The following is a 27,645-nucleotide window of genomic DNA, read 5'->3' as shown; positions in this document are numbered from 1 at the left end:
TTGCATCTGTAAAACGAGTAAAGACTTGCAAAAATATACAGGTTTATTAACTGAATTTCAACTGAGAAGTAAGGGGATATTAGTACGATACTGAAATGATGCTTACTAAAAATACCGATAGTTGTTTAGCCACATCGGAAACGGGCGTGAGAAATGTCAAGAAACGCCTAATTTAAGATAATAAATTTATATGACCACCTTTATTCTCTCCTGCCTAGGGGAGTTAGTGGTAAGAGGTTTTTTGTGAGGTAAATACGAACCTAGTGTTCATTACTTACCAAGGAGGTTAGCCTTGGTTTTTCACCAGAGTTTAAGCAACTATGCTATCTACTCAACCGAAAGAAGTATAGGTAGGTTGTATAAAATTGAGAATATTGTCTTTAATACGAACTTTCTAGAGTTGCACTGAGTGCCCTAGGTGGTTTCGGGCTTCCGTAAGGGTATCGCCGGTCGCACCGCAGTGCCGACCCACCGGGGTCGAGTGCACAAATCATTGGTCCCATCACTTATTAAAGGAGTCGTTTCGCAGGCGCCTTATCCGTTGAAAATATAAGGCTATATATTTGTCTTAAACCTCTAAGTGATATAGAAATTAAAGAAAAGACATAGATACAGTGCTACCAACTCCTTCAGACCAACTGCTTTGGTTGGAGTGATTGTGAATTTCGTGTAAAATTCGAATGTTACTTAATAAGACCTATAACTTTGTGCGTTTTTTAGGATTTATTGTTTTAATTAGTGCTTGATATTATATAAAATTTAGTTTACGCACTATACTGTTGTGACCTTAGAATATTCTTAGACTAGATTGTTTTAAATAGTATTTCGACCTTGATTTTTTCATGTGCTGTATATACAAAATGTATGTATGGGATTGTTTTAAATAGTATTTCACTAAGTCGTACCTAGACAGGGCTCAGTAGTAACGCGATCGGTACGAGTAAAGAGGCAAACTTACCAGTTATATAGAATCTGGTAGCACTGTACTTTCTGGATGCTCACTATTAAAATTAGTTTCTTGAGGTGAGACGTAATTCTATTTAAATCTTAATGCCCGCCAAAATGACTCCTATTAATCTACTAACATGCCAACAGTAGGAATAGAATACTTGCTTTAGTAAGATTACAAGGTATATAACATTTTAACTTGGAAAAAAGATGATGTAGACACGATGCGAAACATCAATAATGATATGACAATACGATAAAATTAATAAATACCCTTAATTCCTAATTAAAGAGTATCACTTTTGTTTGAGTAAATAATATGTAGGGCTGGATTACCCTTCGATTAGATTGCTATAGGTACATCAGATATAACGGAGCTGCCGAGGTGCCCAAAAATATCTGAACGTACATTTAACTGCCCGAAAATACAGGCATGTTCAAATGACTTCAAATACATGACTCAAGGTAAAGTGGTCGTCGGTAAAGTCCCGTTTTCCAGCCACGTATTAAACGTTAGGTATATCATTATACTTACATATAAATAATAAACATTAAACAATAGTAACATTGACCTCATTCACAGAAAACATTTAGATTTTTAGCTTTCATAAATAAGTACTAATGAATACTTAAGTGCAATATCAGTGGGGAATGGGGTTATATTCTACAATTATTAGATGCATTCTAAAAAGTAGCATCGAATATCAAGTAGTAGTAATACAGTTTAGGCCGTTATGTTCACGGCACAGATTGAGCCTCAATTAATATAGGTGGGTTATAGTTTATAGTGCAGAAATTGGTATACTTATGTCGTAGGAATGATTAAACAAAAATTGAATTCACAAGTAGAATCGGGAATTTAGCAATTATCCGTTTTTTTTACCTTACGAAGTCCTTAATAATACGAGGGTTTAATTTGGACAAAAAAGAATGAATCATTGGTATTTAATAGAAAAATGCGGACTGCAGGAGATGTTTAGTAAACAATCGTTCGAATGAGCTCACGAAGCAGTGGTCAGACAGAGCGCGCCTACCGGCGGCGGCGCGTGTAGGCGGTGAGCCGCGCATCGGCCCGATAAACGCACAACTGTCAAAACAGTTTGTATGAAGTGCATACAAACTGCACTTTCAAGAAGTTTTACATACGGCTTACGGAATAAGCACCGACACTTAAAGTATCGCAAAGGTTTTCATTCGTTGTACATAACCCACGCTTAACTAAAAATGTCTGTTACATGAACGTTTAATACAATAACTAATATTAATTACAATTACTCTTTTAAATGAAATATATTCTTGCAGGGACTCCCTTAAACTAGTTCCTTAGCTAACCTGTTTTCTTTTAAATTTACGATTAAATGTTGGGGGTGGTTGAGAGCTAGTGGTGACGAGAGGTGCATAAGGGTATTTATTAGGACCATATTTAATGCAGGGTCTTCGATATGCGAGCTTACACTTTAAGACGACATCAACATTTGCATGCAGTATACAATTAAATTACCTTACATAATATTTTACTTCACTGTTTATTATAACACAATATTTTTCGTAATCTAGTTATCTATTACTCCCGTAGAAAAAAAGTAAACGAGAGAAAAGTTAGTTTTATTGTACAAAGTGGACGCTGATCATGATTTTGTTTAAATAAAAAGAAGTAACAAATTGACAGTGGTCTTACATTTACGTTTCCACTCGTCGTGGTCTACTCTACGCCGGTGTGACTACACCTTTACTTATTGAACCTACTTATATGCGTGCAGCCACCTTTAAAATATTTATGCAAGTTTCATTTGCATAGTCGTGGAGACAGACTAGATTACTAATATTATTTCAAAGATGACGTTACTACATCTACTAGGTATTAACATAATAAGTATTAAGTAAGTAAACAGCTTCCCAAAATCCGTTTTCGAAACCAGTCATAAATGTGTAAGCAGTGAATATGAATAATGAATGACCGTATGCCTAACGTCAATACGAACTAGGTTTATCTTATTCTGTGCAGCTATAAATAAACACAGTAAACAATACAGTAATAGAAATTTTGATATTGCAGGATATCTCTCAACTGCAACCTTATTTACATATGTCCAATTGGGTCAGCTTTATATTTTGCAGTCTTTAGTCTTGGTTGATAGCTCGTGTCATCCATGAATAGGAACAGTTTAATAATATGAAATTACGAACCAAAGTACGCGTCATAGCGAATGACACGATATATGCATAGCTGATACTTATACATAAGACGGGATGTACCCATTGAAAGGACGCCCAGATAAATGAAAAAGGCAAAATTAGAACAATAATCTGAAATGATTAAGTTTACTTACCGGATAAAACTTCTGAAGGAGGGCAGATAATATTGAGGAAGACTGCAAGATATTCAGCGTTATTACTGCATTAATTATTATGCTTAAAACGTTAAATCATTAGTAACACACATATTCACAACTAATTTCAGATTATTGCTTGCTAAGAGAATTACACGTATCCCATTATGTCTAAACTAATCAATAAATTATTATTAAACACATATAAAGCTTCTATAATTTAAATATGTTGCGGTGAATGTCGCTTGAACGGGATCAGTAGGCAAGTTGGTATCATACAATAATATAAAAGCTACCTTAACTTAAAAAAATCAGTACACCAATTCAATTACCTATACTTATTCATAGATTATTGTTACCCACAGATTGTAAAGTAGAATAATTAGTGAGGAGAGATATATAATATAATTTTTTTCTTGTATTACGTAAATGATAATTTAGCAGTAATTAAAAAACAGCTGATCCCAGTTCGCTTTTCGCTATACACCTCGTCTGTCGGCCGCTAGCTCGCGTGTCAGGAGGGGACGTTCACGAATATTATATCCTATTTGTTTGGAACGGCAATATTTCATCCACAGCTAAACTATACATACTAGTAGGTAGGTACAGTCAAGTAGCGTAAAAACTGCGTATGTAAAAGAACAATAAAATAATAGTTTAAGAGTTGATCCAAACACCAGACCCTCTAGAATAACTTGCCTTGTCGCGCGCGACTCCATACTGGAAGTCGCGCTTGATGTATGGACTCGCGCGCGACAAGGTAAATTGTGCTAAAGGGCCAGGTTAAATGAAAATTAGTGCTTTTCTTGGAGATGCATACTTTTATTGAGATAAATTGTCAATAAAATGTTGCCGCTCTGTTAGGGATCTTAGAATACCCTTACACTGAACATTGATGACACAGAACATTCATATAGATTTAATTATGTTTGAATCATTCCTTATTATTATTACGATATTAGGCAGCTATAGAGTAACACGAATAATTCGGCTTCATCCAACCTTCAGATATTCTGATCACACGTGGCGTCCGGAAATATGGATATAAGCAGAACATCTTCCCTCAGTTAAATTGGCCCATTACTACGGTCGTGGTCGATCGTCTCGATTCACTATTAAAATACATATCTCTCTTATTAAATTCGCTTAGTCGTAGGTAATATCGATATTTGCGGATGCAGTGTGAGCGCAACCTTTGAGTGCCTATCGAAGAAAACAAGAAGCACAGGGGGCGAACATCGCCCTGGAGACGACTCGTCTCCGAAGTATAATAATAACCTTAACATTTAAAACAGGTTAAAAAAATAGGATTAGATTTGGATATACTAGGAAGGGGCTACTTGAGTACAGGAATCAATTATATTATAAATAAAGCTCATGACTAAAGTCGCTTTCAAGTCAGTTACCGGAGGCCGTATTAGCAGAACTAATTCAATATCGAATGTATATCCAATATGAACAGTTTTGCATTGCGCTTGCACACAAGTATTGTGCTGTGGCCCTTCTGAGCGCACAAAACTAATATTTTTTTTGAATATTTGATATTTTATAATATAAGGCCCTGGTTGATCAAAGAAGGCGACTGCAGCGACGAGCCGCAGCCAGTACTCGAGCAGCCCCAGTAGGGTTGCCGTAAAGGCGGTGAGTGGAAGATCGTGGGGCGCTAGGCGAAGGGCGCGGAAATAGTGTGTGAAACATTTACTTACACAATATTGATCCTCTTGCCGGCTTGGCTCCTCAGAAAGAGTTTATGATTGCGCATTGGCCGCGGAAATTATAAAATCTTGGATATTTTTTGCTTTGTGAAGATTTAGATTAAGGTGGAAATTTGGCAATGTAAGTAGGTACTCTTATCATTTCCTAATCATTAAAATAGGTACAATACAAAAAAGTATAATTCGCAATAACATATGACCGCAGTAACTTGATCTAATTGACGAGTATCCAAGCCGTATAGAGAAGCAACGCTGAAGGGACTTGTGGGTTTCTGAATCGCTTCCAAAACACTGATAATATGAACCAATCATCAAGTAAATAATACAAAGGCATGCATAATGTACATGTAGGAAGTAATTCAAAAACCTACGTCTAGCTTGCAAACCTCGGCACACGATGCGTGGTTTAGGTACTGACATCGAAATGCCAAGGTTTTTAATATTATTAAAATTGCCCTTTATCGCGGCTGCGCACTGGCCGCGGCGCCGGCGCGGAGACCAGCTCTCGGCCAGTGCGCAGCGAAATGCAAAGCTGCGTGTTACATGCAACACGCTCTAACCTACTACCTATCCTATTGTAAATTTAATACTGAACTTAATACTGCTCGATTTTTCCTATCAGTCTGTCGTCAAAATATCCAAAACACGAGTAGGTATGACAGTTTAACAAAGTCTTACGAATTAATTATTATTTCCCAATTTAATAATTTGGACTGATATAAAATGTTGATGCTTCTTATGATGGACACATCGAGCAGTCCAGAAATCGATTCAGTTTTGCTAGTCAATCGGTTAGGCCGAGCGTCACTGAATATTCGAACCTAGAACTCTACATAGATCGTTGACATGGACGCCAATGTATAATGTAATCTGAGCACGACGAACAACAGTAAAGACTGAAAGTCCGTCAAATTATGCATTGCGTTTATAAACTAAACATATAATACTAGCTGGATGAGGGTTTCAGTGGGAAGTATATTAAAAGACTATCTAATGTAATGAGATCGATCGGTGAGCGATGACGGTCGCGGAGGCTGTTAGGTGTTTACCGAAGAGTGGCGTGCGGGGGCTTGAAGCCGTGCGTCATGCGCTCGAGATAGCGGTGCAGGTCGTGGAAGCGCGGGCGCTGCGCGGGCTCGCGCCGCCAGCACTCGTGCATGAGGTCGTACAGCTCGCGGCGGCAGCGTGGCGGCGGCGCCGCGGGCACGCGCGCGCCGCGCCCCCGCGCCTCCACTCGCTCGCGTTTGCCACCACCTAACAAACAATACTTTTATTTCATCTTTCACTACCAATTTTAGGGTTCCGTACCTCAAAAAGAAAAAACCGGCCAAGAGCGTGTCGGGCCACGCACAGTGTAGGGTTCCGTAGTTTTCCGTATTTTTCTCAAAAACTACTGAACCTATCAAGTTCAAAACAATTTTCCTAGAAAGTTTTTATAAAGTTCTACTTTTGTGATTTTTTTCATATTTTTTAAATATACGGTTCAAAAGTTAGAGGGGGGGGACGCACTTTTTTTTCCTTTAGGAGCGATTATTTCCGAAAATATTAATATTATCAAAAAACAATCTTAGTAAACCCTTATTCATTTTTAGTACGTATGCATGGCAGCGGCTGCGCCCGCGCACCCCGCGATAGGCCTATTCTTATTAAACCAGTGTGCAATTAGCTACGGTGCGTTTCACTCGTGTCCTCACATACCTACCAAGTGGCGGCGATGGCTGGGACTTTTGGGTTAATTTCGGTTTTTAATCACGAAACCCAGGAATGGAGAAGCTACAAAAATCGTCTATCTCAGTGGTTCATAGCCAACGATATTAATGACAACACAGACAAAGCCCAAGTGAAACGTCGAGCTATCTTGATAAGCGCACTCGCCGAATCTACCTACCGGCTAGCAAGCAATTTAGCATTACCGGATTCGTTAGAAGAAAAGGGATATTCGGATGTGGTGAAGATTTTAGATACACATTTCACACCTAAACGCTGTGGGTACGTTGAGCGATTCCATTTTTATTCGGCCACCCAGCAAGCGGGCGAAGGTCACGTGCAGTGGGCTGCGCGTCTGAAAGGCCTCGCCGCGTACTGCGATTTCAAAAATATGGACGACGCTATTCTCGACAGATTTGTAATGGGCATGCTCCCAGGTCGAGAGCGTGAAAAGCTGTTCACGCAGAATGTCGGCGAGCTCACGTTGTCTAAGGCGATAGACTTGGCGGAGAGCATCAGGGTTGCTCGCACCGGTGGCGCTGCCGCCGGCCCCGCTGGAGCGCCGGTGGCCACAGAGGCCAGCGGCCAGCTGTTCCAGATTGAAAAAGCACCTGCGCGCTCGTCTGCTGCGGCGTCTGATGTACAGTGTTCGGTGTGTGGTAGATTCAAACATAGTGCTACAAAGTGTCGGTTTAGAAATTATAAGTGTAGGAAGTGTCAAACAAAAGGCCATCTAAGTAACATGTGCAAGGCTGTAAAATATATCGAGTCGGAGGAGGTGAACGAAGGTGATGACGGTGAGTTTTTTCATATTCGTACTGAAGATGGGGCACCTATGGTCGAATGTATGAAAGTGAACAACATCTCCATTAAGTTACAAATAGACAGTGGGGCAGCAGTATCGGCTATCTCAGACAAAACTTATAAATGTTATTTTAGCGACGTGCCATTGTTACCCCCAAAGAAAAAACTGTTTGGATATACGCGGGAGTCGTTTACTATTACGGGCGTAATTAATGTACCTATATGTTATGACGGCCAAGAACAATATTTAGATATATATGTGATTCCTAATGGTGGACCCCAATCCTAGGTCGCGATTTTATTTCGAAATTCCATCTACAATTAGCACGAATTCCCGACGCACCGTTTAATTATTGTACGGATACAGATATGGTACAACAAATCCTATCTGACTATAAGGATATATTTGTAGACCGGCTGGGCTGTTTCAATAAATACAAGATAAATTTAAACTTAAAAGATAACGCAAAACCTGTATTTATTAAAGCTCGTCCGATTGCATTTGCGCTTAAGAGTAAAGTCGAGAACGAAATTGATCGGTTAGTAGGTTTAGGTATTTTGCAACCTATTGAATACTCAGAATTTGCTTCGCCTATAGTGCCCGTGTTGAAGCGGGACGGGTCCGTGCGCATCTGCGCAGACTACTCGCGCACTATCAACAAACAGCTGATCGCCGAGACCTATCCGCTCCCGACAGTAGATGAGTTATTCGCAAAATTACACGGCGGAGTCCAATTTTCGAAGTTAGATATGTCTATGGCCTACAATCAGTTTCCGATAAATGACCCCGATAACATAACCTGTATAAATACCACCCGTGGTTTATATAAGTATAATAGGTTAATATTTGGGCTAACCAGTTCTCCGGCTATCTTTCAGCGTGCCTTGAATACTTTGCTAGCAGGAATAGACGGTGTTCTATGCTTTTTAGACGACGTATTGATAACGGGGCGCGATAAGACAGAACACCTACATAGATTGCACGAAGTACTTACGAGGTTTAAGGACGCCGGTTTAACACTACAACGAGAAAAATGCGAATTTTTCAAAGATGAGATATCATATTTAGGGCATGTTATCAATAAACACGGCATTTCAAAATCGCAAGAAAAGGTAGCAGCAATTAGTAAGGCACCGCGGCCTGAAAATGTGGCTCAGTTGCAGTCCTTTTTAGGTCTAGTTAACTATTATCGTAACTTTGTACCTGACGCATCTAGCATCTTAAGTCCTCTATACGACCTGATAAGGAAAAATGTTAAATGGTCCTGGACGCCTATTCATCAAAATGCATTCGAGACAATTAAGCGGCACTTGTCCTCCGACCAGGTTTTAGCGCACTTTGACCCTTCGGCTAAAATAATAGTTACAGCTGATGCGTCGCCGGTCGGCCTTGGGTGTTTGTTATCACAGATAGGTACTGACGGGATTGAACGGCCAGTGTCTTTCGCATCGCGAGTATTAAAGGATGCTGAAAAAAATTATTCCCAAATTCAGCGGGAAGCAACGGGAATAATTTTTGCTATTAAACGGTTCCATCATTACATTTATGGTAGATCACAGCCGTTTGTCCTCCGAACGGACCACAAACCGTTACTGTCTATATTCGGGCCACAAAAAGGCATTCCGGAGGTAACGCGAATCGGCTACAGAGGTACGCAATTTTTTTATCGGCGTACAATTACGTTATTGAATATGTACGAAGTGAAAATAATAGTGCAGATTATCTCTCGCGCGCGCCGCTTGCACTTAGTAACAGCACGTTATCGCAAGGCTGTGACGTCACCAAGGGTCAGGAATTCGACGACCGCGCGGCGTATGTAAACTTTGTAGTAGATGGATGTTTACCTTTAACAGTTGAAGATTTACGCCGCGAAACATTAAAGGATATACAACTGCAAAAGGTATGCGAATTTGTTAGGACCGGTTGGCCGAAAAAAATTAGCGATATCTATTTAAAACCGTATCATTTATGCAGAAACGAATTGTCAGTCGAAAATGGGTGCTTAATGAGAGGGCACAAAGTTGTTATACCAATGGCGCTTAGGGAACAGGTTTTACATGAAGTTCATAGTTCACATCTAGGAATAGTTAAGTGTAAATCTGAAATTCGTTCAAAATTTTGGTTTCCTGGTGTGGACCAAGCAATTGAGAGAATTGTTGGCGCTTGTAACGTATGTATCCAGCTGCGTCCTTCGCCGCCGCGAGTGACGATAGCGCCTTGGCCATATCCTGAGTACGCGTTTCAAAGGTTACATATCGATTTTCTCGGTCCAATAAATAACCACTCATACTTTGTTATAGTGGATGCCTACAGCAAATGGGTCGAGTGCTTCGATATGAAATCAAACACAACAACGCATAGTGTTATTGAGAAACTCTGCGAAGTTATGTCTCGATTCGGCACCCCCCAATGTATAGTGAGTGACAATGGCACGGCGTTTACGTCAGACGATTTTAAACAATTTTGTTTGCTAAACAATATAAAACATTTAACGAGCGCACCATATCAACCAGCTAGCAATGGGCAAGTTGAGACATATGTAAAAGTGGTGAAAAAGGGTATTAAATCGCTACTTATGTCAAATGTTCCCGATGCAAAAGTAAATTGTAAATTAATGAAGTATTTATTTGACTACAGAAACTCTATTCATTCGACCACCGGTACTTCACCCGCTCAATTAGTGTTCGGAAAAAAGTTAAAGTCCAGATTAGACTTATTAACCACCGCACACTCACCACCATCATCATTCACCGCCTCCGCCTCGTCCGTTAAAGATAAACAGTCCTCACAGGTTAATTATCACGGAGGCGCTGACCCACTAGACAGCTGCGCCGAGCACTTACCACGATCTTTTCTTTTTAAAAACGATTCAAACGCAGAGCAGTTCAGTTTAGGTGCCTAAACTGAGCGTCTCAATTTGCTACCATGACGTCCAATGTTCAGAGTCGAAACTGAACCGCGTACAAGTGAATGAAAGACCGATATTGTCTCTGGTTCGCAACTGAATCGTTTTGACAAGAAAAGGATGACGCTATAGGAATCGTATAAATCTATCTCGTTTTCCCCTTGTGACGTTTGATCGTTCGAAAACCAGGAACGATTACTAATTTTTAATTTTATTTTATTCTTAAAACTGGAAAAAGAAACATTTAAAATATTTAAATGTAAAATTCACAATAATTACAATGATTTTATGTAAAATATCGTGTCTTTTTGAACAAAACTATAAATAAATGATAAAAATATATATAATGACATTAATGACAGTTCGTTAAAGCTTATGTTTAGAACATCGCGCCCTTGACTAGTAGGTAATTAATAATAAAGTTTTTATTTATGTATTTGAAGTGCTGTGCTCGGCTATAGAACTCGCAGTGTTTGGATGATATTTTAACAAATACGTAAGTCATTAGTATTTATAGGTAGCTCACTCGTGTCTAAATTTAATGTATATCGCTAAGTTATGCTAGACCTAGTTGATTCCTTAGCCATCCTAGTTCTAGGCATAGTTAGTCGCAAGTGTTAACATGACTCCTTGCATATCGACAAAAAAAGGATCAGACTTTTTCTCGCTCTTTTTGATTTGCGTTTTTGCGAAAGTTGCGAGATCATAGGGCACTCTAAAAATGTAAAAACGTGTAGTTAGTTGGAATAGTTGGTCCGTAAATATTACTAAACAAAATCATAAAACTTTATATTTTATTATCGAATCGGTAAGGATCGAAAAACCAAAATAATAAATTAATCAGGTGATGAAACTAGCTTTAGTTATATTTTCCATCTCCTACTCCTTATAAAAAACACAAAACTATTTAGTATCGCTAGTGTTACAACAAAGCGATTCAGAATAATGCGGTAAGTGAGTAACTTTTTATGAATCGCTAAATTTGACATTCCTGCGATTCAGTTTAGGCTCAAGTGGCATGTCATGGTACGAAATACACTTGAGATGAGTGAATGAAACGGCTGGGACACTTATCGCTCGCTCGGTCGAAATTTGATCGCAATAACAATGTCGTGGTAGGAAATAGCGACGCAGTTCAGTTTAGGTCCTAAACTGAATCGCGTTAAGAGATCATGGTAAGGCCCCTGATGGCAGAACCCCCAGACATCAGAGAACGTGGATGATCATCTTGTCTTCGCCTCCCCGGAGGCCCAGTCACCTCAACAACCCGGAAACTCAGATCCTCAAGGCACGAGTGACCTAAGACCCTTGCCACCACGGCAAGCTAGACTTAATTTAGATTTTAAGAAATACTTTTAAGATATTGTTAAATAAAGGTGGAGGGATATAGTACGTATGCATGGCAGCGGCTGCGCCCGCGCACCCCGCGATAGGCCTATTCTTATTAAACCAGTGTGCAATTAGCTACGGTGCGTTTCACTCGTGTCCTCACATACCTACCAATTTTTAAATACCTATCCAACAATATATCACACGTTGGGGTTGGAATGAAAAAAAATATCAGCCCCCACTTTACATGTAGGGGGGTACCCTAATAAAACATTTTTTTCCATTTTTTATTTTTGCACTTTGTTGGCGTGATTGATATAAATATTGGTACCAAATTTCAGCTTTCTAGTGCTAACGGTTACTGAGATTATCCGCGGACGGACGGACGGACGGACGGACGGACGGACGGACGGACAGACAGACATGGCGAAACTATAAGGGTTCCTAGTTGACTACGGAACCCTAAAAACGGAATTTGGCACACATATGTTAACCTGTGACCACCATGTGACCCAAAGATGAGGTCCACTTTTGCGGGGAGTAAAAGTGAAAATTAAAAATTAAAGGTAAATAAATAATAAATAAATAAATAAATATTATAGGACATTGTTACACAGATTGACTAAGTCCCACGGTAAGCTCAAGAAGGCTTGTGTTGCAGGTACTCAGACAACGATATATATAATATATAAATACTTATATACATAGAAAACATCCATGACTCAGGAACAAATATTCTGTGCTCATCACACAAATAAATGCCCTTACCGGGATTCGAACCCGGGACCGCGGCGTAGCAGGCAGGGTCACTACCGACTGCGCCAGACCGGTCGTCGAAACGACATATCATATGAAAGAGCTTTTAAGTGTTACAAAAATATATTTTTTAATAATTTTTAGTCAAGTAATTTAAGGAAATAGGCAAAAAATGACCATTCCCGGGCCCTTATCTCTGAAACTACAAAGCGTAAATTTTCAAAAATACACGAGTTAGCCTTCAACCTATAGATTACAGGAAAACCTATTAGAAATGTACAGTAAAGCGTAAGTCGAACTTTTTTTTTAGAAATTGTTCAAAATATCGATTATTTGCAGAAATGACTTAAGTGCCCTCCAAAACGGAGGCACTTAAGCCCTTCTTGTGTTGTACGGAACCCTTGCAACGCGAGTACAACTCGCACTTGGCTGGTTTTTTACGTGTGGTTTTTCCCAATTATATAAAAGGCGATACAAAAGTATTACGTAAAGTTAAACTCGCTAAGAGCGTGGTATGTACATGTGCTTTCACATATGTATAATTTTATTCTGAAAGGCATAAACAAAAACAGAAATCTACAGCTACACACCTGGTCATCGTCCATCTCTTCAAAAGGTTTAGCCGTGCAGTACGTCAGCACCTCCCACACGGTGACTCCAAATGACCACACGTCACTAGCAGGTGAATACATGCCCTGAGGAAACAAGTATTTACAAATTATAAATATATCTGTTCACACAACATATACATACGTTTACCCAAAGCACATCTCGGACACTGGCGAGCAAATATATGAAAGAGGCGCGATCCTAGCACACATTCTAAGCGCGTGTAGGTGAACGCGTACCGTGCTTGTATGAGTGAGATATGACAGGTTGACTGTTCACGTTTTTGACAGGCGGTAACTGTGTGGTAACCGGAGAAATGGGTGGCGCTTTCAGCGGGGAGCGGGAGTGGCCATACTGTACGATAGTACTCTTTATTATACTGTGCCCAAAGTACTCATAAGAAGACCGGTTGACGACACATGACGTCACACACATACGTCACGGCTCCCCGCGCCGCGTACCTACATTAGACTGCACCTTACAGCCGAAGCGGCTACACATATATCTCTATAGATTCATTAAAATACCTAAACTACTTGTACCTAGTTATTAAGTTAATAAGAAGAAGATAGTACTATCCTGGAGTTCTTCATTCTTCATAAGAAGATCTTATATTGAGGAGTACACGAACATATCTTATTGCGAAATTCTACGACTGTGTTGCCCTCTTGAGCTGATTATTGAGGTCGCCAAGGAACATAGGGCTTGGCTCGCTCTTAGCCCGAATCGGTTTACTGAGCCAAACGGGGATACGCCTTAAGCTAGGGAACCATACCGCAGAGTCCTGACATGGGTAATTATTGGGTAATCTAGTCTTATAAAGTCTTATATTGACGACCGGTTTGGCCTAGCGCGTAGTGACCCTGCCTGCTAAGCCGCGGTCCCGAATCCCGGTAAAGGCATTTATTTGTGTGATGAGCACAGATATTTGTTCCTGAGGCATGGATGTGTTCTATGTATACAGCATGTGGATTCCATACGGGCGAATAATGTATCCAGTTATAGTATCTAACCATACAAATTATATAATATAATCATTTTATTAAAAAGCGTTATTAATTAAGAGTAATTATTTTTTTATATCTGACCAAGCAGCAATGTACGCCGTCCATATTAACTTGACATGACATAAACGCACAGAACTTAATTTAGATAGAATAAACAAATTCATATATTTGTATAGGGGCCGAGCGTGTCAAATTTTGTACTGAAGTTGATTCTTGCCTGTAATTTTAAATATGTCTCAGGCTCTTGATTGTTCATAATTTTTGTGTTGTTGCAATTGAATATCACGTAACGAGGCATTTTTTATGTTTTGGTTGACTTCAACTTACAAAAATTGACGCCCGAAAGCTGCAAGCTGCGAGTAAAGACGGACAACTCAGTGGATTTCACTGAGTTCATTTGACACGCTAAGTAGATACGTTTGCTTGATCTATGGTATCTATGACATCTGTGCATAAACGTCATGTCGTAATGACATTTAGATAGGTACGCTAATTGATGTGGACTAATACATTGCGTGCTGAATTATTATGTATGTAAAAAATATATCTCATCTATTCAATAAAAAACCGGCCAAGAGCGTGTCGGGCCACGCTCAGTGTAGGGTTCCGTAGTTTTCCGTATTTTTCTCAAAAACTACTGAACCTATCAAGTTTAAAACAATTTTCCTAGAAAGTCTTTATAAAGTTCTACTTTTGTGATTTTTTTCATATCTTTTAAACATATGGATCAAAAGTTAGAGGGGGGGGACGCACTTTTTTTTCCTTTAGGAGCGATTATTTCCGAAAATATTAACATTATCAAAAAACGATCTTAGTAAACCCTTATTCATTTTTAAATACCTATCCAACAATATATCATACGTTGGGGTTGGTATGAAAAAAAAAATCAGCCTCCACTTTACATGTAGGGGGAGTACCCTAATAAAACATTTTTTTCCATTTTTTATTTTTGCACTTTGTTGGCGTGATTGATATACATATTGGTACCAAATTTCAGCTTTCTAGTGCTAACGGTTACTGAGATTATCCGCGGACGGACGGACGGACGGACGGACGGACGGACGGACGGACGGACGGACGGACGGACGGACAGACAGACATGGCGAAACTATAAGGGTTCCTAGTTGACTACGGAACCCTAAAAAACCATGTAGTTAGGCTCCTTAGGTCCAATACTAATCGTTATTCAAATATTCGCCCGTATGGAATACACACGCATATATAAGTAAAGTATGTATTTATCTATTTAAGTAAGTATATCGTCGCCTAGCACCCATAGTACAAGCTTTGCTTAGTTTGGGGCTTGGTTGATCTGTGTAAGGTGTCCCCCAATATTTATTTATTTATTTATAATAGTCACCATTAGCAGGCTCTCCCAGGCCATCCAGCGCAGGGGGAACCGCGATCCGTCGGCCATGACGTGGTAGTCGCCCACGAACTCATCGCAGAACATCGCGTAGTCAGACACCTTGACGCTCAGCTCCTCAGTTACTGTTACGTTGCTGAAAATTCAAAAAATATATAAAGGGACTGTTCTGGTATATTAATTTTGCTTGCTACTTCGCACCTTAGGTACCTTAGTAGGTATTTAAAGATGTAGTCCGAAAAGGGTTTCCTTCGAATTTTTCCCGAAAACGTTCGTATTTGTCATAGTTTTCTGGCACAAACGAAGTGACACTAGTGACTTCCTTCCGATATTTAGTTCATCGATAACTTACATTACGAGTATAATATGTCATTAATTATTAAAATTGTCATTAATTATTGCCGTGGCACTGACTCTTGAGTAGTTTCATGTGCTCTGCCTACCCCCCTGTTAAAATTAAAAGCCTCAAAATGAATGAAATACTAAAGTACTCGTATATATAGTTACAAAAGTTATTAAATAAGACTTACCGCGCCGAAAGATCCCGATGTACTAACTCGAATGATTCCAGGTACTTCATGCCTGCTGCGATCTGACAGCATATGTGAATCAAACTCGAATAGCTGAAAAAAAATGTTCAGTTAGCTTACGCGAAGACTTTGCAAGAAGGAAGCACCTAAATTTACACACAGTCGTTAAATGGGAGGTTATAGCCAGACTTGTATTTGTATACAAGTTATATACCTCAATATATAAATACGTATAGTACGTGAGCTTTCAAAAGAGTCCTAGGATTTTAAAGCTATATTTTGAGATAAAATAAACCATCCATTCGTAGGTAATCCGTGCTAATATTATAAATGGAAAAGTGTATGTGTCTGTTTGTTTGTCCGTTTTTCACGGCAAAACGGAGCGATGACTGGACGTGATTTTTTAAGTGCAGATAGTTGAAGGGGTAGAGAGTGACATAGGCTACTTTTTGTATGTTTCTAACTCCCCTCTTCCCTAAAACGGGAGGTGGAAGTTTGTATGGAGCATTATGCAATTTTCGAATTGAACCAGTCATAATATATTAGATATATCCGTTTTACGATTATATATTGTGTCCGATTTCACCCGAAAACCGAAAGGTCCTTTTGAAATCTCACAGGCGTACTTTAACGCGTACGCTCAAATAACATACTAGTCTGATATCGCCTTTATTGCTATGTATTTAGATAATAACACGATTTTCATTTCAGTTTAAAAAAAAACGAAATCTAAATCGGTTCATCCGTTCGGGAGCTACGATACCACAGACAGACACACACACACACAAACAGATAAACAGATAGACAGACACTGTCAGACACGTCAAACTTATAACACCCCGTCGTTTTTGCGTCGGGGGTTAATCATCGTTAGCGATTTTCAATCTCGTATCAAAACAAGATCACACCGTATTAACAAGCTTTAAAACCTCAATTAGATTCCCAATCTTCGTTCACACTCAGTATACGTACTTCAATTTGTTGCCCGGTTTCAATATCGTAGGCAGGTAGATAATAACACAGTCACATCAGTTTAAAAAAAAACGAAATCTAAATCGGTTCATCCGTTCGGTAGCTACGATACCACAGACAGACACACACACACAAACAGATAAACAGATAGACAGACACTGTCAGACACGTCAAACTTATAACACCCCCTCGTTTTTGCGTCGGGGGTTAATCATCGTTAGCGATTTTCAATCGCGTATCAAAACAAGATCACACCGTATTAACAAGCTTTAAAACCTCAATTAGATTCCCAATCTTCGTTCACACTCAGTATACGTACTTCAATTTGTTGCCCGGTTTCAATATCGTAGGCAAGGGTGCAGCGTTGCCGCGGTCGAGCGCAGCGCACGGGGGTTCGAGCAGACTCAAGCCGAGCACTCTGGCGAGCTGTGGATGCTTCAGCCCAGCGCCCCACGTCGCTTCTCTGGCAAACGCCGCCCTGCAACGGGATCACGGTAACAATCCGGTTGTGTTGTGTTGCTTCCTTTTACTATTGGCTCTTTGATGCCCGAATCTGTTCTACGTAATGTACGACTATAGGGGTGATTGATGAACTGTAGATACGTAAATACATAGGTATACCTAAACTTTATATATTAGCATATGGATCGGGTAATTTTATAAAACGTAATTACGGAAGCAAATATGTATTCCATAGATATTGAGCTAAAATACGACGCATCTCAACATTTCTATAAATTTATATCAGGGTAGTAGTGTTGTTTACATCTCCATTTACTGGGACATCAATTTTCCATGACCACCAGTGAAACTTGCCCGAAACGTCGGAAAAAAGTCAAAATAATAGTTATTTGTTATACAAGGGGGCAAAGTTGTATTTTAACGCCGAGTGTGGAATTGAAAAACGAGCAAGTGAAAGGTTTCTATAGTTGAACCACGAGCGAAGCGAGTGGTTCGAGAATAGAATCCTGAACTTGCGAGTTTTTTAACACACGAGAAGTAAAATACATTTGCACCCGAGTGTAACACAAAACTTTTCCCCTCACTGTAGCGAGGAAACTACAACTCAAAAAATGCGTTTATCACTGCTTCCAGTAGTTCCACAGGTGGTAAATCATCTTTATTACTAGATTTACCTACGTTTATCAATTTTAAAGCAGTTAATTTGACTTTATTCAAGGTCAAATTACTTTCCCCACTAGTGGATAAAATGCGTTTTTCCCGCTGGTATTAAAGGACAAAACACGTGTTTCCGAGCTAGTGAGGGGAAAATAATGTTAACTAATTAATCGAGATCGACCAGTGAGTGACTTAGGGCCACTTGAACCAACGAAAATGGAAGGTTAACCCACCATTTTATATGGAATTTGACAGATGACAGCCCACTAACCCTGAGTTAAGAGGTTGGTGCAAGTGCGCCTTAAACATTTTACAAACTTAACAAATAAATGTTGGGTCTTGGTAGCTTAGAGAGTCGTAAAGAAAACAGATAAATAAATATTATATGGAACCTACCACAAAATAAGACTGAAAGTATTCGTATTAAATAAAAATATTGTACTAAAATGCACATATTTTGTTTTACGTATCACACGTAGCCGATTTTTAGAGCTATTACTTATTACTGATGGTTAATAAAAGTCAGTGAAGCGGAGATATCTGCTGCTGAAGTGTATATAATCTTCAACGTTGTCTCGGATCTAACCAGTTTGTTTTCATAATATGTCTATAGAAAATGTTTGTTTGAAGTAGGTGGTTCACAAGCATACAAGCTGTAAACAATTGGCAGTAGCATGGATGCCTATAGGTATCCAGAGTTGTTACATTCATGACACTAAAGCGCGCGGTTGTCTTGTGCGATCGAAGCAGTGTTGAAAGCATGCGATGACGAAATGTATAAAAAAAAATACAAATCACTAACATCAGCATAATATGACCATTCCTATAGATATTCTGTTGATGACTTTCTACTCTGTATAGCTAGCTGGGTTGATCTCGCAGTGCGCTTGATTAACACATTCAGTGCCGACTGCCGACATCCTGACTATCGGGTATTTTAAGGTTTCGTTCCCAGGCCCGACTCAATAGTCAGGGTCTTAGTACTCTTAGTACTGTAGATGTATAAGTAGGTTCATGATACAAATCACGCCGCAGACCCGATATCGGGAACTGTTCGACAAGCAAATAATTGGCATGTAAAATCAATTCTTTCGATTTATTTTTGTGGCGCAGATGTTAGGTTTGGCCAGGTCCACTGAGCTCTGGCTTGCCTTGACCTTACTATTTTTACCGACTTCTTTACCAAGAAGAAGGACATACTCTATTCGGGTTCGTATTAATCATTATTTATTTGTATGTGTATCAGTAAAGTAAAGTTCTTACTTGATATCGTTATGGCAGCCTGCGTGCGTAGCCGAATGGGATTTCTCCGACGCCAAACAAAAACGAAACGCCGCGCCAGTTAGTCTGGCTCTGTTGCGCCAATACGTACGAGCTATAGAGATAGATATCTACGAGCGTTTCGTTTCGTGAGCGTTCCGTGAGCGTTTGTGTCATTCGGCTACGCACCCTGTTCAGAAAGTCTTGAGAACTATAAGGCGGCGGAGGGTTACCTCGGACCTCGTCGCCAACTGGGCGGTAATGTATGTGTTAAAGGACCACACCCATTGAGCTCTGGCAATGTTACTTATCATTTTTGTTCGCATACAGGGTATCAGTTAATAGGCAACTTGCCTCCTAGTCAAATCAGCTTCTTTTTAAGAACTGTCAAAACGAATTTGAACGACTTGCTAATATGGAATTTATATAAAATCGAATTAAGTGACGTCACGGTCAACTCAGTTACTTTATATATTTCTACCTGACTTATTCTGTCCATGGTTTCCTTATAATTATCTGATGCTTTATTTCTTGCATGGTATAAAATATTTTATTTTAACTACAGTCAAGATCCCTATTGCTTACTTGATATCGTTATGGCAGCCTCTCCAGAGAGTCTTGACAACTACAAGGCGGCGGCGGGTACCGCTCGGAGACTCCTCGTCGCTCAGCTCCTCGATACCATCCGTCTCGCATATCTGGAGCTGCAAAAACGTTTCAACTTCAATATCATTTTTCACCACACCAACTGGTAAAGCCTCTTTCGATACTTCGAAAACAAATGACATTCTTAGTTGCATTTTACGCACAACAGTGCAAAGTAATTTCATACAAAATTTAACTTGATGCTGGCTTGCAGAATAAACGTAAATCATAACTGTTAAAAAATGAGAATTCAGTTGATATTTTACAGTTAATATATTCCTCGTGTTGGGGCAGAGAAAAAGGTTGTGTTTCACTCGGTGGCAAATTTGTTTACATTACGTGCCTTGAAACCTTCGCGACGTTCAAGATTCCACATTCTGGACCACTTGCTACGCTCGCGGTTCAATATTGGAATCTTTCGCTTGCTCTGGTATCAATATTGGCACACGTGCGATTAAACAACAGCTTTTCCCCCTAAAAGTGTAAAACAAATAACTATTTAATCTAGATTTATTACCTGAGTACACCTGAGTTCATCAAAATAACGAAAAACGTGGCTTTATAATAATAAAAGCTTTTATTTCAGGCATGAAGTACCCATAGGTTAAAAATAGCTTAGATGGTCATCAGTTGATTTGTTCAAACATGCTTCACGAGATCTACCAAACATTCTGTTCATGCATACATTACAAAATATGCGCCGGCATTTCTACGGCAGACTAACTTGGTCGGATTGCAGATTTTTAAATCCGCCTCAATCCTATGTTACCAATTACGATTCGGCGATTGAATGCCAAAAGTGGGTATGCAAATGCAGCCCCGCACCGGGCGCCTCACTTGGCTCGGTTTTCCATATGAGTGCCTATTCGCAGTCGCAACTTAGGTATGTGATTATCCGAGGTAACGTGAAGCAGGAAAGAAAATTTAGAATTTAATGATATACATACTTTTAACATCCAGAAAACAAGCAAATATTAACAGATGGTCGAGATGAGACTTCCATTCCAGAAACAAAGTAAATTAAGGTTCTTTTTAGGGTTCCGTACCTCAAAGAGGAAAAACGGAACCCTTATAGGATCACTCGTGTGTCTGTCTGTCCCTCTGTTACAGCCGATTTCTCCGAAACTACTGGACCGATTTACTTGAAATTTGGTACACATATGTAAACCTGTGGCCCAAAGACGGACATGTAATTTAATTAAATGAAATTTAATCATAGGGGTCACTTTTGGGGGGTAAACTTGAAAATTAAAAATCAAAGTTATTAAAACTATATTGTGTTATATATCAAATGAAAGAGCATTTTATGAGCATTTGAAATATATTTTTTTTTAATTTTTAATTTTGGTACTTTAGAAGTAATTTAAGAAAATAGACAAAAAATGACCATTCCCCCCCTTATCTCCGAAACTACTTAGCGTAAAATTTTCAAAAAAATACACGAGATAGCCCTCTACCTGTAGATTACAGGAAAACCTATTAGAAATCTACAGTCAAGCGTAAGTCGGACTTACGAGAAAAAAACTCAAATTAAGATTTTCACTCACTAACGCTGCAAGCAGTTACTAAACGTCTTAAAATTTTGTAAGCGTGATGGACAGGTAGAAAGAAATTCATTTCTGTCTTTTTCTTTTTAGAAATTGTTCAATTTTTTTTTTCATTTGCCAAAATGACTTAAGTTCCTACTAAAAAGGAGGCGCTTAAGACCGTTTGTAAGTGTACTGAGCAAAATTTTGTTCAAATCGGTCCAAAAAAAGGTCTCTGTTGACGAAAACATAGAATTTGTGGCAACGACAGCCCAAATCTGAAGTCCATTTTGCTCTATCTCTTATCGTTTCCGAGATATATACGTAAAGTCTTGAAAGTGCGAAAAGTTAACTTTGCCTTCACAGTCGTTCAGGCGCTCATGAGTTCTTTGTATGGAAAAGTCGAAAACCGACTCGCACTTGACCAATGTTCATAGAACGTGTTGTGGTTTTTTACGCGGGTCCGCGACTGACGACGTTCGAATGTTTTGTTCGAAAATGTTTGAGGGTGGTTTCTTTGAAACGTCGCCGGTGGCGGGTGGTTCGACGGGCGAAGGTCACACGCCGCACGCGACGGTCTGTATTCGTTTTGTACAATAGCAACGGACGGCGGCGGGTGGCGTCTTGATATGGAAAATGACTGACTTCACTAAAGATAATGATGAACTCATTGAGGTAATACTAGAGAGGACACTGCGAGCAAAACGTTTGCGCTACAAACATAAGTCCATTGGACTTATGTTTCTGCCTGCACACAAATAAAATGTAAAAATGCCTTCCTGCGCAACAAGATGCTGTTTAAGCCATACGAGAAAATCGAATAAAACTGACGTGGCACATTTCATCGGTTAGTATACACGCTATGTTAATCGATCTTTATTTAAGTAATTATTTCAATGAAGGGACGCGCTCCTCAAACGCGAAGCTATCGCTGCCATTTTGTTGAACGAAATCATAGATTAATCGCATCATAATCGCACAGACTTGACATGTAGGTAATGAAGTATAGTAATTGTGATTATATTCTGTTTGTAATATATAAAAGAGAAATGTTAAATTTATTTCACGTTATACTTATGAATACTACACAGTTCTAACACGAGTTGTAATCGATATTTTCATACAATAATAACCTAGGATTTTCTTCAAGGGCAATTAAAGTAGGTGATATGAAAAAAATCAATAATGTATTTTTGTTTCACTTAGTAGAACTTAAACATAGCACAATGTATGATAGTGCTAAAATTAAACTACTTACCCCCTTATTCATAAACGTTCACTAAAGTTATCAAACCGATAAAGTTCGTTTGTCCCTTTCTATCACACCAATACGCCGAAAAGGGACAAACGAACTTTATCGGCTTGATAACTTTAGTGTGCGTTTATGAATAAGGGGGTTAGTATTTTACAAAAAGTATAAAAAAGGTCTACACTAAGAGTGTCGCGTCTAGGTGGTCATTGGTCAAGTCTTACTCTATGACACGGTACCTCCCCACGCATGCGCCGCGCGCTGCCGGCCGGAGCACAGACTTTGGGGTGTAATTTCTAGTATGTTAGTACCAAGGACCATTTAATACTAGACTGATATAGCCCATACAAAAAAGCGTACCCCTGAAAAAAGCTTAGTTTTTGCTTTAAAACTAGATGGCGTTGTTTCGTAACCCGGGAGTGGAAAAAAACATATTTTCACCCATATTTTTACTTGTTTTTATATTATACTATGAATAACTATCAAAAAACTATATTTTAATATCAAAATATTGGCTCAAAACACAATTTTTACAAATTATATTTTTTGGTCGGCCTCGACGTAGTTGTGATCGCTTCGCTGGCTAAGTTTGTTCGCATGTTGTCTAATTATTGCCAAATAAAATGACTAGATGACGTTGGTGGACTAGGAAAATGTCACATCCGTTTCGTTGTTCATTAATATAATATACTTAGTGATAATAAACCTATATGTTGAGCTCAAATACGTTCAACAAAACGCAATCATTGTGCCAATGGATGTCACATCACAAATGTCATTGTATGATTTATTGAATATTCATAATATGGATATTAAATATTTTAGAATCGCAGCAGCAATGCGAGTAGAGATACAGAATTAATAACGGCATAAATTAATAATTGTATGACCAATGACCTCATACATAAATTTACCAGTTTAGGTGACAGAAGGCGAATCCAATTTGTAAACATTAAATGTGCTAAGGAAAAGAATCTTTCCGATTTTCAACGGGACACGGCTGAAGGGGCGAGCTGGTTTCGACTGCGCCCATGCATCTCAATTGTCCAGAAAGTTCATTCGAAGATCATTCTGCTTATAATAATCTGAGTAATCACAGTGAACGGTTTGACAGTACTTCAGCTAACATGTAGAGAGACTTGCTAGCTTCGTCGGTAAGGCTTCGTCTTGGACACAACGCGGACTTGTATGTCACTCCGAGCACCCTAACCATCGGCAGCGTAGGCCATGCACTGGCCGACTAGGTGTGGCACTTTGGATTACGTTTTTATAATAAATTAATGATAGTTTGTATTGTTTTAGTAATATATTTTCTACTCGTATACTACTCGTTTGGTACTCGTATAAACCTAAACTCTGACGTAAGTAATAATTAATGAGACTAAATGCGTTTTCACATTATCCGATCCGATATCGGATGTAGGACTGATACCCCATACATTACAGGCGCTATCTTGGATTTTTTCCAATTAAATCCTTCCGACATCCGATATCGGATCGGATAATGTGAAAACGGACTAAGACAATAGATACCTTGTTAGTGTTATATACCTATGCCTATGTATATCCCACCAAAAACATTCTGTAAAAAATAGCCGTCTCGATGGAGCTGCTTGTTTATCTCTAAAAAGTAATGAAATCTACATAAAGTTCCTTACTGCGATTTCTTTATTATTATAGTTAACTAGTTTTTGCCCGCGGCTTCGCTCGCGTTAAATTCGAAAATCTCTCCACAAACTTCCATCCTCCATTCTAAGGAAGTGGGGGGATATAAAAAGAGACAAAAAGTAGCCTATGTCACTTTCCATCCCTTCAACTATCTACACTTAAAAAATCACGTCAATACGTCGCTCCGTTTTGCCGTGAAAGATGGACAAACAAACAGACACACACACTTTCCCATTTATAATATTAGTATGGATGTTGTGTGACTTGGCCGTTGAAGTGTAGCGGTGCTGGCGACAGATTGGTGCAATGGTGTCATGGAGCACCTGGTTATAAACTTCTTTATACCCTTGTGTATAAAGAAGTTTATAAGTTTCATATTCGATGGTCCGAGCTAAGGTTCGTAAAGCCATGAAGCCGAGCTGATGATCATTGACGCTAAACGCCGATCGAAACGCAGTCTGAAGTGGGCGATAGACGTACGATACGAGCAAGTATGCGTACTTATGGCTCGACGACCTTTTTCGATTATGTGTCACCGTAAGTGCGTTTTCACATTATCCGATCCGATATCGGATATCGGACCGATAATCCATACATTACAGGCGCCATCTTGGATTGTTTCTATTGAAATCCTTCCGACATCCGATATCGACCATCCAACGCGTACTTGCTCGTACGCCTATCACCCACTTGACGTCGCGCCAACACTTTATGGAAAAAGCGGGTTTTCGACAACGTTCTACCAATAAGATTTTAGACATTCAAAAATCTTCAATAATACTCAACTGTTTCGGTCGCACTTGTTCAAATATAGGATAGGATTGGTGTGAGTGAGACGGTCAGGAGATTGATTGTCAACATGATATCTATCATAAACACCGTTCGAAATGGCCTCATTAAAATCTAAATTTTAAATATATTGAAAGTAATATTACTAATCATTGACGTCACGCTCAAAATGAAAGAGATAGAAAATTTGACAGTATGGTACTCTTTTGCATGATTGTTATAATTCAAAATAAGAACGATGGCTTGCGTTGTAAACAGGGACTGAAACATGACACGGGCCCCTAGCGTCATCTATATACTTTTCACTGTATCACTTGTAATGCTGTTGAACTACCGCGTGCGTATTTAAAAAAAAAACGACATTTTTATTCAAATGACACTCTTAGTGACATCTAGTGACATAGATTTACGGCTGCCAACGGGGTACGGTATTTAGTATGGACTCTGCTGGTCCTTTATAATCGTCCTTGGTTAGTACATAGTAATTCAATGGATGAATTGTACTTCTGTGAACTGTTTTCGATATACTTAATCGAATATATGATGTAAATTTTTCTTTACTACAATGAAAGTGTTTGAGTACCAAGTTAAAAATTTTACTTTCTTTTTGCCGGTTTCATACAAAAATATCGTTTGACTGTCTCTTTTTTTGGGTAATATCAATATTTATATGGAAACGGATTAAGTCGCGTATAATCTTCTTCCTCTAAGAATTACAATGTAAGTATTTTTACATTCATTTTGATCAGAGCACAACACAACAGTTCAAAAATCAGTCTACCAGAGCTTCTGAGTTCCGTCGCCGACGACGGGTGACCAAGGGTCAGAAAACCCACGCACCCGCGACCGACAGCGTGTGGCACAGCGGCACATGCGGCTCACATCCAAACATTCCAAACGCCGCCGGGCGCGTGTGACGGGCCAGAGAAACCAGGGCCTTAGGGCTAGGTGATTATCGCCGCGCCGCAGAGGACGCGCTGAGGGGGGGGGGGGCGGTGCCTACAGCAGTTGTAGTTGTATGCATACCTAGCTCACGCACACAGACGCGTCCGCTGGCGCCGCCAGGGGCGGCTCACTCCGCTATCCTATCGCCGCGCTACAAGTATATCCTGGCGGCCGCGAGCTGTGGCCGCGAGTTCGCGGCCTACTCAGGGGTGGCGCACATTCTCACGGAATGCACGTTCGCACTTTCTATTGTTACTTTACGTCGCGAGGTTTTTTAAGCGATGTCCGCGGGTGGAATGGCTAATAATACTTAATTAAATAGACATATTGAATAAAATAAATACCAAAAGATATTCTTATACAGATCTACTACTGATTAAGTCCCACGGAAAAGTTCAATAAGGCTTGTGATGTTGGAACCTCGAACAAAAATATATAAATACAGCGTATATACCTAGAAAGTACTCAAGACTTGAATATAATAATATAACATTTAATGTGAGTATTAATTCGTTTGGATCCATTGGTAACCCTATCACCGGACGCCGCGCACGTGCGGCTCGTTTCTTTGTAAGAATGTTGTAGGTATTTAAAAAGGCGGCATTTCGGAAACATCAAAGCAGTGCGCCTTCTTTACTTGTGCTATTATATATTCTGTGGCGCCGCGCCGGTGTCCACGTGCGCTCTCTGCAGTGTGCGCTGCCGCTGCCACGAAACGTTTACCTACTCCGTGTAATACTGATAAAAGAAAGTATTGACATGAATTCACACGTTTCGGAAATGACTGTAGGTATTTTAAATATTTTAGCACAATATGTTTTTTGCCTCTTATTGCCTATTATACAATAATCTGGGCAACCGAGCTTCGCTCGGTTCTGTTTCGTATCCTTGACATGTGTCGCCATCTAGTTCAAAAATGAATAGTACCTACATGGCTAGTAATAATCATTTAGCGAAAGAATTCTCAGCCTTAACAACACAACTACTCCACACGAGATGGCGCGCATTTCGCCACAAAAAATTATTCTCAAATAGTGTATTTTCTATTCGTTTTAGCCTTGGAGCTTTGTCGCCATCTAGTGTTTGCAATAAATAGTACTTACATCGACCGAAAGAATTCTGTCTTAACAGTACAACTACTGCACACGAGATGGCGCGCGAAGAAAATCATGAAAACTCGAAAATTCGCGTTTTCCGGGACCTAAGGATAAGTTAGACCGATTTTTCACCCCCAAAAACATTAGTATAACAAATTTCTGCGAAATCGTTAGAGCGGTTTCGAAGATCGTGAGTGTAAATAAATATATATATAAATAAATAAATAAATAAATAAATATACAAGAATTGCTCGTTTAAAAGTAAGTATAAGATAAGATAGGTATACATACCTACCTACTATGGCAACTCTATCACAGCGCAGAATATGCAGAAGCCACATGGTGGTCTGCGACAGAAACTCAATAGA

At 39.4% G+C, this 27,645-nt stretch overlaps 1 protein-coding gene across 1 annotated transcript in view; it reads right to left on the bottom strand.

The window, feature by feature from the left end:
* Positions 1–3,852: 3,852 nt before the first annotated feature.
* Positions 3,853–27,645, bottom strand: part of LOC125240961 (epithelial discoidin domain-containing receptor 1-like) — a 242,218-nt gene continuing 218,425 nt past the window's right edge. The window contains 7 exon segments of the mRNA XM_048149184.1: positions 3,853–6,220; positions 6,223–6,247; positions 13,086–13,190; positions 15,472–15,613; positions 16,008–16,100; positions 17,299–17,457; positions 19,944–20,062. Of these exon segments, the coding sequence (XP_048005141.1) occupies positions 6,039–6,220; positions 6,223–6,247; positions 13,086–13,190; positions 15,472–15,613; positions 16,008–16,100; positions 17,299–17,457; positions 19,944–20,062 (825 nt within the window). The 3' untranslated portion in view covers positions 3,853–6,038.

Source organism: Leguminivora glycinivorella, chromosome Z (assembly GCF_023078275.1).
Source record: "Leguminivora glycinivorella isolate SPB_JAAS2020 chromosome Z, LegGlyc_1.1, whole genome shotgun sequence".
Classification (NCBI taxonomy): Eukaryota; Metazoa; Arthropoda; class Insecta; order Lepidoptera; family Tortricidae; genus Leguminivora; species Leguminivora glycinivorella.
Note: the sequence above shows the minus strand (reverse complement) of the source record. Positions and strands in the feature narration are given on the sequence as shown.